Consider the following 13,441-nt stretch of genomic DNA (forward strand, 5'->3'; position numbering starts at 1 on the left):
TGTTGCTACTAACATACTTTTCACAGAAATGACTACGTAGGTGTTCCCACAAGACTCCATCACTCAGTGTAAATTAGGGCACACAAAAGACTCTCAATCAGCAGCAATGATCCTATTCACTTTCCTGATTCTCCAGCTCCCTGTTGTAACCTCATGGTATTGGATAGTCTGACAATCATCTCAGCTGTCATTGGTGTCTGTATATAGTCCCTTTGTAAGGATCCACTTACCTTAAGGACAGATTCAGTGACACCCCAAGAGAAGTCACAAGGAAACTGTCCCTGCACATCTGGTGTGGACTCTCTGAAAGTAAAGCCATTTTCTTGTATGATCTGTTTGTAATAATGTGCTGAAGACTTGGGCTTTCTTTCTTTTTGTTCACTGTTTAAGTCCACATAAAACAATCCTCTGCGCATGGTGTAGGCATCCTGCCATTCAAAGCCATCCAGGAGAGACCAGGCAGTGTAACCAAACACTTGTATTTCATCAAACTTTATTGCTGCACAGAGAGAGAGAGAGAGAGATGTTTAGAAGCCAAAACACTTTGTTTCATGTTTGATTTCACTAAGAGAATTCATGGGAACAGCATGTTGTGAAACCAACCTTTTCCCCAAGTTTGAAAGCCCATTATAGCAAATAGAAACTTCATGTTTGTTTTTTTTTTTCCCTCCAGGGTTATTGCTGGGCTCGGTGCCTGCACCATGAATCCACCGCTCCTGGAGGCCATTTTTCCCCCTTTTTGTTGCCCTAGTTGTTGCCGCCTCGTTGCGGTTATTATTGCCATTGTTGACGTTGCTTTGTTGTTGGATAGGACAGAGAGAAATGGAGAGAGGAGGGGAAGACAGAGAGAGGGGAGAGAAAGATAGACACCTGCAGACCTGCTTCACCGCCCGTGAAGCGACGCCCCTGCAGGTGGGGAGCCGGGGGCTCGAACCGGGATCCTTACGCCGGTCCCTGCGCTTTGCGCCACGTGCGCTTAACCCACTGCGCCACCGCCCGACTTCCTAAACTTCATGTTTATACTTGAAAAGTGGCAAAGATTTTCATTCAGAGTGGTAACCCTCCACCCCCCACCAAATAAACAACATTGTAAAAGGTGAAAGGATGAAATTACAAGTATTCCAGAGACTTACATGAAATCTGTGCCACAGGGCATGGCAATTTCTAATCCCTTGAGACCAACACAAATATCTGCTCTTGACCAAGACTTTCTCATTTCAAGCTTGGGTTGGTTTCCATTTGTGGACAAACTATTTTCTAAGAACCTACCCTTCAGGGACTGAAAAATACGCTTTGAGAATTACAAGGAGGAGAAAGAAGCACAGTTTTGTAAGAGAACAAGGACGGACTGGGTTGAGGGGCAGGAAGCAGAGGACTTGTTCTGCTTTGCTCCTGAGAGGGTGCTTTTGGGCAAGTTTCTTGATTGCTTTCCTCACTCATAAACAGACAAAGTTGGAGGAGATAATCTCTCAGGATCTTTCTAGCTTTAAAACTCGGAGTCAATAACTTTTAGGAATGGGGTGAAAATGAAGTATAAAAGAGAGCTGCCTGGTGACACACTTGGTTGAGTGCACACATCATTGTGCACAAAGACGGGTTCAAGCCCCCAGTCCCCACATGCAGGACTGAGAGTTTCATGAGTGATAAAGTAGTGCTGCAGGTGTCTCCCTTTCTATCTTCCCTTCCCTCTCAATTCCTATCTGTCTTTATAATAAATAAATAAATAAATAAATAAATAAATAAAAATTTAAAAATGAAGTGCGAAGGATGATAGCAATAAAAAGCAACCACTAGGGGGCCAGGTGTGGTGCAGCAGGTTAAGCGCACACAGTGCAAAGCGCAGGGACCAGTGCAAGGATCCCAGTTTAAGCCCCCAGCTCCCCAACTGCAGGGGGGTTGCTTTGCAAGCGGTGGAACAAATCTGCAGGTGTCTATTTTTCCTCTCCCCTTCTGTCTTCCCCTTCCCTCTCAATTTCTCTCTGTCCCTACTAACAACAGCAACAACAAAATATGGCCACCAGGAGCAGTGGATTCATAGTGGAGACACAAAGCCCCAGTGATAACCCTGGAGGCCAAAAAAAAAAAAAAAAAAGCAACCAATACCTGCAAGGGTCATCTTGTCTTCTTTTTAATGTATTTAATGTATTTATTTATTAATAGTTAGTAGATAAATAGATAACAGATAGGAAGAACTGGAGTGTCTCCCTGGCACATAGTCAGGTCATCATCTTTCTAAGATTAGCACTCTGCTCACAACACCTCCTGACACCCTCTCCACCCCATTTTTTTTTTTAACCAGAGAACTGTTCAGCTCTGGCTTATGGTGGTGTGGGGGACTGAACCTGGGACTTTGGAGTGTGAGGCATGAGAGTCTGTTTGCATAACCATTATGCTATCTACCCTCTGCCCCCCATTTTGTTTTTTTTAAAAGCTTTAATTTCTCTCATAGAAATAGCACAGTTTGGGAGTCGGGTGATAGTGCAGTGGGTTAAGGGCATGTAGCGCGAAGCACAAGGACCGGCCTAAAGATCCTGGTTCAAACCTCCTGCTCCCCACCTGCAAGGAGGGTCGCTTCACAGGCAGTGAAGCAGGTCTGCAGGTGTCTATCTTTCTCTCCCCCTCTCTGTCTTCTCCATCTCTCTCCGTTTCTCTCTGTCCTATCTAACAGTGACATCAATAACAACAACAACAATAAAAAACAAGGGCAACAAAAAGGGAAAATAAAATTAAAAAAAAGAAATAGCTCATTTTAGGTCCAGATAGTGGTGTATGATTAAGTGCACACATTACAGTTCACAGGGACCCAGGATCAAGTCCCTGGCCCCCACCTGTAAGGGGAAGGCTTCATGACTGGTGAAGTAGAGCTGCAAGAGTCTCTCTGTCTCTTTTCCTCTTTCTGTCTCCCCCTCCTCTCTCTTTTCTCTCTGTCTCTAGCCAATAAGATATATATATATATATATATATATATATATATATATATATATATATATATATATATTGTAATTTCTGGGGCAGGAGTAGATAGTATTATGGTTATACAGAGACTCTCATGTCCTAGGCTCCAAAACCCCAGGTTCAGTCCCCCTACACCACCATAAACCAGGGCTGAGCAGTGCTCTGGAGGGAAAAAAAAATCTGCAATTTGAGGGAGTATCATGATCACTGTCATGCTTTTCCTTAAAAGTGTAAAATTTATGCCATGAGTTTTCAGTGAGAGAAAAGCATTTCCACGGGCCCAGGTTTTGTCTTTGCTGTTATAGGATCCACCTGGGAGATGAATACCTCTTCTCTTCAATTCATAGCATTTGGCTCAGGCCCTGTACGCCAAGTCCTCTGCTCTGAAGGTCCCCCGTACGCTGCCCTTGCTGGGTATGGCTTTGCTTAGTGCTGCTCCTTCCTGCAGGTGGGGGCAGCAAGACATAACCTACCTCTCTCTGAGGGCCTCCCTGAAGTCTCTTCCTGCAGAACCTGGGATTTTCCCCCCAGGCTCGTAGCTTCTAAATGAGAGGCACAAAATTTTAGAAAGATGCATAGACATACCTTTCTATTTCAGTGAAACACAGAGGCCAATTCTGTAGAGGATAGAACCATTATAATTCAAGTTTATCTCCTTCCACACTGTTTCAACTAGCCACCTGTAGATGTCACTACTTGAGTGGTGGAAAAGGAGTGAGGGGCTCAGCAGGGGTCAGAGAAAGATCTAGGAGCAGCTTTGCTGTTCATGACTCATTCTTTGTCTTCAGACTTATACCTCATGTAGTCATATAAAAGTAAAAGGATTGTGTATTGCACCAAAGTAAAAGACTCTGGGGTGGGGAGAGGGTCCAAGTCCCGGAACATGGTGGCAGAAGAGAACTTAGTGGGAGTTGCATTGTTATGAGGAAATATTATGCATGTACACACTATTGTATTTTACTGTTGACTGTAAACCATTAATCCCCCGATAAAGAAGTTTAAAAAAAAAAAAGTAAAAGGATCCCAATTTCAAGAAGGGCCTTTAGCATCTTGTAGGTGCAATGGATAAAGTATTGGATTCTTGACCATGAAGTCCTGAGTTCAATCCCTGGCAGCACATGTACCAGAGTGATGACTGGTTCTTTCTCTCTCTCTGCCTATCTTTCTCATGAATAAATAAATTATTAAAAAAAAAAAAACTTTGGACATAATATCTAATTAATTAAATTTTTTTTTTTTGCCTCCAGGGTTATTGCTGGGGCTGGATGCCTGTACTACAAATCCATTGCTCCTGGAGGCCATTTTCCCCATTATGCTGCCCTTATTGTTGTCATTGCTGTTGTTGTTGCTGTATAGGACAGAGAGAAACTGAGAGAGGAGGGAAGTCAGAGAGGGGGAGAGAAAGACTTGCAGACCTGCTTCACCGCCTGTGATGGGTCACCCCACCACCACACACACACACACACCCCACGTGGGGAGCCGGGGGGCTCAAACCCGGCTCCTTATGCTGGTCCTTGCGCTTTGCCATGTATGCTTAACCCGCTGCGCTACTGCCCGACCCCCATTAGCAGTCTTTTAAATATTTTTTTATTATCTTTATTTATTGGATAGAGACAGAGAGAAATTGAGAGGAAGAGGGAGATAGAGAAGGGGGTGCTAGGGAGACAGCACAATAGTTATGTAAAGAGATTTTCATGCCTGAGGCTCCAAGGTTCCAGATTCAATCCCCAGCACCACCATAAACCAGAGCTGAACAGTGTTATGGTCTCTCTCCCCTCTCTTTGTAGCTCTCATTAAAATAAATAAATTAAATATTTAAAAAAAGGGAGAGGGAAGAGGGGGGTGGGCGGTGGTGAATCAGATTAAGCGCAGGGAGTACAAAGCTCAAGGACCCTGAGAGGACCCGGCAAGGAGTCCCGGGCTTCCCATCTGCAAGGGGGTCACTCTCTCTCCCTGTCTCCGTCCCCTCTCAATTTCTCTCTGTCCTATCCAATTTAAAAAAAAATGGCGGCTAGAAACAGTAAATTTGAAATGCCGGCACCACTGAGCACCAGCGATATTCCCCTGAAGGCAAAAATAAATAAATAAATATCAGGAGCTGGGTGGTGGTGCACCTGGTTGAGCCCACTTATTACAATGCGCAAGGACCCGGGTTCGAGCTTCCGGTCCCCATCTGCAAGGGGAAAGCTTTGCGAGTGGTGAAGCAGTGCTGCAGGTGTCTCTCTGTCTCTACCACCCCCTTCCCTCTTTTTTTTAAATTTTATTTCTTTATTGGGGAATTAATGTTTTACATTCAACAGTAAATACAATAGTTTGTACATGCATAATATTCCCCAACCCCCTTCCCTCTTAATTTCTGGCTGTCTCTATCCAATAAATAAAGAGAATAAATTTTAAAAAAATCAGAGAAAAAATGTATGTGAAAGAGATCATCATCCAATGCAGTGGCGGCTGGGCTCAAACCTGTGTCATGCACAGAACCCAAGTGAGCTATTTCTCAGCCCTCATCCCAGTCTTTAGCAATCAACAGCCATCAGTGAAGCAAGACCCTCCACCAGCAAAATGAATTCTTACTCCCTCAAGACTCATTTCCAGCAATCAATTCTTTTCATTAAGGTTTGCACGCTGTTTTTTAGACATACATACTGTAGTTACTTAATAGACTACAGTGCATCAGTTAATGGTATTTTGGGGGTGGGAGATAACATGATTATAAAAAGACTTTCATGCCTGAGGCACCAAAGGTCCCAGGTTCAATTCCTGGCACTGCCATAAATTGGATCTGAGCAATGGGCTTGCTTAAAAAAAAAAAAAAAAAAAAAAAAGGTGACACTTTGGTTAACAGTGGATTGTACTGGTCTTAACAGTGCTCTCAATAGCCTGTATAATAGTCTATTTAATTAGTAGGCTATACCATCTAGGTTTATCCAAATATACTCTATGGTATTGGCACAATAATGAAATCTCCTAAGGATTTATTTCTCATGATATATAGCTATTGTTAAGTGACACATACTTTTCTAGTGTAAATACAATATTAACAGGCACTGGGAAACCCAAAAAAATTGTAAAACTTGCTTTATCTCAAAGTCACTATATTTTGGTAGTTTGGAACTGAACCTGCAGTATTTTAGAGGTATGCCTATATACAAAAGTGGCTTCAAATACCTATATAGGGTAGATATATAGTGTTCTAGGGTGGAGAAGATAGCATGTTGTATATGAAAAAAGACTTTCAAGCCTGAGTCTCTGATGTTCTTTGTTCAATCGCTAGTACCACCATAAACCTGAGAGGAGCAGTAGTCTGGTAATGAAAACAGAAAAAAGAAAGAAATTAATTTAAATTTAACTGAGCACACAAATGCCAACCTTGAAGAACTTGGTTGAGGAAATTCTTCATCATGTAGATCGCTGTGGTATCTTCTGTTTTCACATGACTATCTGTGAACCAGCCATTCTCAGTAATCAGAATTCGGGGATTGCCATATTCCAGTTTAATCCAGTTCAGTACTTTTCGTAAATTGAGTGACACAACTTGTCCCATTTTAGCCATTGTGTTTTGGGGCTTGAAATTGTTGGGTCCAAAGGAGAAGGCAAAGAAGTCAGCTGTACCCCTCACTTGGTTTTTCTCGGAGTCAGAGAAAAGGGGTAGGATAGAGAGCAGCTTCTGCTTCATTATCTCTGGGTAGTCACCATCTCCGTGGATTGGGTTGGCAAACCAACCAAGCACAGAAACCATAGACTGCTGGCACTTGAGTGTATCCATTGTGTTTTCTGATCTGTTTGGTTCAATCCAATGGGATCCCAATGTGATGGATAACCAGCCCTTCTGATGCGGACGGAAATTGGTGTTGTAATTATGCCACACTTTCGAATGAGCCTGAGGAGAAGAGAATATTGTTAATCTTTAGTGTCCTGGGGCCAGGTGGTGGCTTAATGGTAAAACACACAAATGCCATAGGTGAAGATCCAGGTTTGAGCCCCCCAGCCCATACCTGTAGAGAGAAGCTTCCAGGAGTGATGGAGCAGGCTGAAGGTGTCTCTATCTTCCTTTCTCTTTCTCTTGCTCTCTTCCTCTATCACCCTATTTCTCCCAATCTCTATCAAACTATAAATAAATAGATAAAAAATAGACACTGGGTATGGTGGATTCATCATGAAGGCACTGAATCCCAGCAATAACTCTGGTGGCAAATAACTTTTTTATATCCAAAATTTGTATTATGTGTGTAACAGGAAAGTTTATTTAAAATCAATAAATTTCATGTAAGGAATTATATCACCTCAGCTCATAAAACATAATCTTCAGAATGCCCTGCCTTCAACCTTCAAAGGGTGTTTTTCTCTCTCTCTCTCTCTCTTTTTAAAATATTTTATTACTTATTTATTCCCTTTTGTTGCCCTTGTTGTTTTATTGTTGTTATTGATATCATTGTTGTTGGATAGGACAGAGAGAAACCGAGAGAGGAGGGGAAGACAGGAGGAGAGAAAGATAGACACCTGCAGACCTGCTTCACCGCCTGTGAAGCGCCTCCCCTGTAGGTGGGGAGCCCGGGGCTCGAACTGGGATCCTTACACCAGTCATTACGCTTTGAGCCACCTGCGCTTAACCCACTGCGCTACCGCCCGACTCCCTCTCTCTCTCTCTCTTTTTAACCAGAGCACTGCCACTGCTCAGTTTATGGTGGTGCAGGGGATTGAACCTGGGGCTTTAGAACTTCAGGTATGAGAGTCTGTTTACATAACCATTATGCTGTCTACCTCTGCCCCAAAGGGTATTTCTCTTCTGGTCTGATTTTTGTGTCTGTCCACTTATATTTGACCCGTTTTATTGGATTTCTTGGTTTGGGAATGTTCTGTAGACATATTTGAAAACTACGTGAATTGCTAGAATCCAGCAACCTCCAAAGCAATTTTGCATCACTTTCAGGGTTGGTTTGACCCATCTGCTTCTCAGTTTAAGACATCCTGAAGACATGAGTAAATATAAATCATATTCATTCCTGAAGGTGGCAGTATAGATGACTGCGGGGAGGAAATTGCCTAAGGAAAGAAGACCATTAGGTCCTCATATAGAAGCTGACTCGTAGTTCTTTCTCACAGATCTAACTAGTAGTTCCATAAGTAAAGCAAACAATAGGGATCCGTAACAGAGCCCCAGCAAATAACTCTTTTTTTCTTTATCTTTATTTATTGGATAGAGACACCCAGAAATTGAGAGGAAAGGGGTGATAGAGAGACAGAGAGACACTTGCAACACCATTCACAGTGCTTTCCCCCTGCAGGTGGGGACCAGGGGCTCAAACCTGGGTCATTGTGCATTATAACATGTGTGCTCAACCAGGTGCGCCACTACCCGGTCTCTCAAATAACCCTTTAGTGTCCTTACACAAGAGGGTTGGAATTGGGCTGGCAGAAGTCCTTTCCGTGGACAAAATAAATGAGGCAGGTGGCGGTAGATAGCATAATGGTTATGCAGAGACTCTCATGTCTGAGGTTCCAAAGTCCCAGGTTCAGTCCCCTGCACCACATAAACCAGAGCTGAACCGTGCTCTGGTGTTTCTGTGTCTTTTTCTCTGTATCTATCTCATTAAAATAAAATGAATAAAACATTTAAAATAAATAAATAAATGAGGGATAAGGTAAAGTGGAGAAACACTTCTAGGAAGCTCTGATGACTCCAAAGTCTGTTTTATGTCCGTGTCTGTGCTTCTGTGAACTAAAACTTTTCCTACAGGATCGATGAGGGCTAGGCAGAGAGCCCTGCTCTATCTTACTTCTCTCTCTGGCTCCCTTCCTAGCCCACCTGGGACTGGATGTAGGTGAGATACTAGGTAGATTAAACAACTTTTTCTACAGAAAAAGATAGAATAGTGGTCCTTTCATTGTTCTATAGAATCTCCTTTGACCCTACGTTAGATAATGCAGGTTCTAACTTCTGTAAATGGGTAATAAGACAGCCCACTTCCTAGGTTTATTGTGAGGATTAAATACATTAATGTTTAAAAAGGGGTTTAGAGGAGTGCTTGGGCAGTGGTGCACCAGGTTGAACACACATGGCACAGTACACAAGGACCAGGGGTTCAAGCCCCTGGTCTTCACCCACAAAGGGAAAACCTTCACTAGTGGTGAAGCAATGTTGCAGGCCTCTATCTCTCCCTTCCCTTTTGACTTCTGTCTGTTTAAAATTTTTTAAGTTTTTTTTTTAAAAAGTGCCTGGACTAGACTAACTCTATATAAACCTTAGCTATTATTACAATCATCTCTCTCCTCTCCCCTCCTTTTTTTTAGGCCTAGATTCACTTTATTTATTTATTATCAGAGCAATGCTCACTTCCAGCTTATGGTAGTACTGGAAACTGAACCTGGGACCTTTAGTGCTTTAGGCATGAAAATTGTTTTGCATAACCATTATACTATCTCTCCAGCTATTACTATTACAAATGAAAGAGTGGCAGAAACTACAGAAAGCAAATAGTGGAAAGAGTGTGGTCTTTGGTATCAGCATTTGGGCTTGAAATTCAGGTACACCTTAGCCTGAAGTCTCTTCGTGTTCTTGGTAAAATTCACAGTAGAAATACCTTTGTAAAACTGTTGAATGTAGAGCCAATGTGAATGTAAACACACAGCATAGACCAGAGCATGTAGGAGGTGCTACCTGAAGATGGATGTTGTTATCATTCGTCCTTCTGGAGTTTACATTTCCAGTCCAGCTCTCCTAAACAGAGTATCATGATCTGTTTCCAGTCTGTTTAACAGGTCTTAGTGAGCCTGAGTCAATGCCTGCCTTGTTGTGTTCTCAAAGGTTAAAAATAAATCTCACAGGAATTTACCCTCAGGAGACAATAATGTTATTGAAAAAATAAGACTGAGACCTAGGAAAGAAAACAAAATAGTAGCCTGGGAGGTGACACAGTGAATAAGGCATTGGACTCTTAAGCATGAGGTCTTGAGTTAGATCTCTGGCATTTTACTTAATTTTGGTTTTGTTTTTTTTTTTAATATTTTATTTATTAATGAGAGGGGTAGGAGGAGAGAAAGAACCAGACATCCATCACTTTGGCATATGTACTGCTGGGGATTGAGCTCAGGACCTCATGCTTGAGAGTCTGATACCTTATCCACTGTGCTACCTCCTGGACCACCAATCCCTGACATTTTATATGCTGGAGTGATGCTCTGTTTTCTCCTTCTTTCCTTTTCATTAATAAATAATAAAATAATTTTTAAAAGAGAAACATATAAAATGAAGCATTAGTAAAATAAAAATAATTAAAAACTTATGAGTTATATCAGGTGGAGGAGTAGACATTAAAGATTCCAAATAAAGACTCTAGGTCAATTAAACATCCAAGATCACCTCTCTGCGTTGCCAGTTTCTAGTCATCTTGTGTTTATATCATAGTCAGCCACACACACACCCCAGCATTTGATTTACTTGCTTCTCATTGTCTCCTCTCAAATCTCCCAACTTCATATCTATTTGGGTATTTCTAAAACAAGTGCACACATCCTTATTGTGCTCTATCTTTAGCTCGCAAAGTCTGCTTTCAGCTCTCCTCCTTAGCTTTTATTTCACCCACTAAAGTTGTGTTCTCTTGAGCTGAATTATCTGAAATTGCCCTTTTTTTAATCAAAAAATTTAAAAAAATTTTCCTTTTTGTTGCCCTTGTTTTAATTATTGTTGTGGTTATTATTATTGTTGTCATTGCTGTTGTGGCTGTTGGATAGGACAGAGAGAAATGGAGAGAGGAAGGGAAGACAGAGAGGGAGAGAGAAAGACAGACACCTGCAGACCTGCTTCACCACTTGTGAAAAGATCCCTCCCCCAAGGTGGGGAGCCGGGGATCAAACTGGGATTCTTACGCGGGTCCTCTAGTTTCATGCCATGTGCGCTTAACCCGTTGCACTACATGTAGCCCGACCCCTGAAATTGCCCTTTTGTAGGTTGAAAGAGATAAAATATGAACAGTGGCTTAAATCTAATAGATCTTGTGGACATCACCCAAGTACTCCACAATTCTTGATAAGACAGCAAAAATAAGACTAATGTAAGAGGCTGGAATTTCAAAACAGGTACCTCTTTGTTTTATGCAAGATAAATCAATTTAAATAATTCTGTAGGGCTGGGGAGATAGTATATGTACAAAAGATTCTCATGCCTGAGGATTTGAGGTCCCAGGTTCACTCCCCAGCACCGCCTCAAACCAGAACTGAGCAGTGCTCTGGTATTTTTCTCACTGTATCTCATTAAAATAAATAAAGTATTAACTAAATCAATCTCTAAAAAAGATTTTCTGAATGAGTCTATCCCTTGAGATGTTACTTGTCTCTTATTTTTACTCAAAAATTCTGGGCTGCGGAGACTGCATAATGGTTATGCAAAAGAACTTTTCATGCTTGAGGCACCATAAATCCCAGGCTCAATTCGCAGCACCACTAGCTAGAGCTGAGCAGTACTCTGGGAAAAAAAGAAAAGAAAAATTCTAGAACCATGTAGAACCCAAGAATCTCTAAGAATCTTTATTCCCAGTGTTCCAGCTGTAGTCTCTCCCTGTCTCTAACTGGAGGTCCCAGACTTTGGAAAGAACCTTGGAAGAACTCAGTGCAGGCTCAACCTAGTGGTCTCAGATACTCTCTCTGGGCTGTTTTGGGACTGGAAGAATGAAGTCTTGAGAGAACAGCTATTTTGTTTGTTTCTGATTCAAAACAAAAGCAATTGTGCTTTACCAGAATTCAGGGGTGTGGGCATTCTTTGCTTTGCTTTATTCTAATCAGTTACTTAATCCCTCTCTGCTTTCTTCCATAAAACTTGTGATCATTACCTCTCACGAGGGCTCTTGTGCACCTCCCATGTGTAAACTCTAAAGGGGTGATTCTGAAATTCTCCAGCAAAGATCCTGAGCCTTAAACATGCAAATGCCACCAGACATTAAAGGGATAGAGAGGTGAAATCGGCATACATGTATTAAACCAGTCTTAATGGGGGGAGGGGAGAAGGCAGGGATTGTTCAGAAATAGATGCTCTATTATCTATTTCAATGAGTTTATGAAAGATGAAGTAGGCTGTGATAGGATCATGGTTATGCCATTATTGTAGTGGAAAGTAACAGGGCTAGGAAGGCAAGCTACCTCTCCAGGTACATGTTCTAGTCATACATCTTGGACGGCATATATTGTCAAGCCCCAAGGTGACCTTGGTGTTTGTTGGTGTCTCTTTTACCTTTGCTGCTATTTACATTGACTATTGAGGCATCTGGGGTTATCTTTGCTGGGGATGAAGACAGGCCTCTCCATGCTCATTTTCATGAAGGAGGTTGTCTGTGCAGCACTTATGGTTATAGTTTGATCCTGTTTTCCAAGTAACAAGGTAAAAAAAAAAAAGTATTACTGAGATAGATTGTGACATACGTCTTGATGAAGAAGAGATGCCCACGTGTGTCCTTTGGCCCGCTGCTCAGAAAGGAGGGCTGTTGAGAAAACTAAAGTGGGGTAAGCAGGGGCGTGCAGCCTTGCACAACAGGCGGTCTGCAATTTTCCAAGCTATCCTCTGTCTTGTACAAGGTCATCTGCCTCTGGAATGATTGATTTAAGGGAGCTTCAACCTTTGTTCTTTAGATTCAGAAGCTTAACAACTAGGAAGTGAACAGCTCTTTCTTTCTCTCCTTTTTTTTTTTTTTGCTTTTATTTCCTTTTTTTCACTTTTTCTTTCTTTCTTTTTTGAGCCGCTACCAGGGTCTAATGTAATATTGTGAGACAGTCAGTGGTCTAATATCACATGCTGTTCCCGTCCCTCATCAATATGGAAGCTTTCTTTGATGCCCCCAGACATCTGGTGAGGTCTATGGAAGATAGGAAGCAAACAAGATAGCTGGCTCAACCTTAGGAACAAAGAGTGGGCTGGTGGTCAGAACGACATGGTAGGACTGATGGAAAGGATGAATTGGAGGCATGAACAAATCCAGCTCTTCATAAATGTCTGTATTTATGGAACCCCCAGTCTTTCTGTCAAAATAAAGTTCCTGTGGTCCAGGAGGTGTCACAGCAGGTAAAAGCATTGGATTCTCAACCAGGAAGTCCTGTGTTCAATCCCCAGCAACAATGTACCAGAGTGATATCTGGTCTTTCTCTCTACCTATCTTTCTCGTGAATAAATAAATTCTTTTAAAAACATTTATTTTGGGAGTCGGGCTGTAGCTCAGCGGGTTAAGCGCAGGTGGTGCAAAGCACAAGGATGGCATAAGGATCCCGGTTTGAGCCCCCGGCTCCCCACCTGCAGGGGAGTCCCTTCACAAGCGGTGAAGCAGGTCTGCAGGTCTCTGTCTTTCTCTCCCCCTCTCTGTCTCTCCCTCCTCTCTCCATTTCTCTCTGTCCTATCCAACAACGAACAACATCAATAACTACAATAATAAAGACAAGGGGCAACAAAAAGGAATAAATAAATATTTTAAAAATACGTTTATTTTATTTTATTTCTGAGAGAGAT

General features: G+C 42.1%; 2 protein-coding genes across 4 annotated transcripts in view; one reads left to right on the top strand and one right to left on the bottom strand.

Moving 5' to 3' along the window:
* UGDH (UDP-glucose 6-dehydrogenase) overlaps positions 1 to 13,441 on the top strand; it is a 102,834-nt gene that overhangs the window by 82,184 nt on the left and 7,209 nt on the right. The window lies entirely within an intron of this gene.
* KLB (klotho beta) overlaps positions 1 to 13,441 on the bottom strand; it is a 53,663-nt gene that overhangs the window by 10,334 nt on the left and 29,888 nt on the right. The window contains exons 2-3 of the mRNA XM_007522786.3: positions 6,325 to 6,835; positions 231 to 499 (exon numbers count right to left, since the gene is read on the bottom strand). Of these exons, the coding sequence (XP_007522848.1) occupies positions 231 to 499; positions 6,325 to 6,835 (780 nt within the window). The remainder of the gene's footprint in view (positions 1 to 230; positions 500 to 6,324; positions 6,836 to 13,441) is intronic.

Source organism: Erinaceus europaeus, chromosome 3 (genome assembly GCF_950295315.1).
Source record: "Erinaceus europaeus chromosome 3, mEriEur2.1, whole genome shotgun sequence".
Taxonomy (NCBI): Eukaryota; Metazoa; Chordata; class Mammalia; order Eulipotyphla; family Erinaceidae; genus Erinaceus; species Erinaceus europaeus.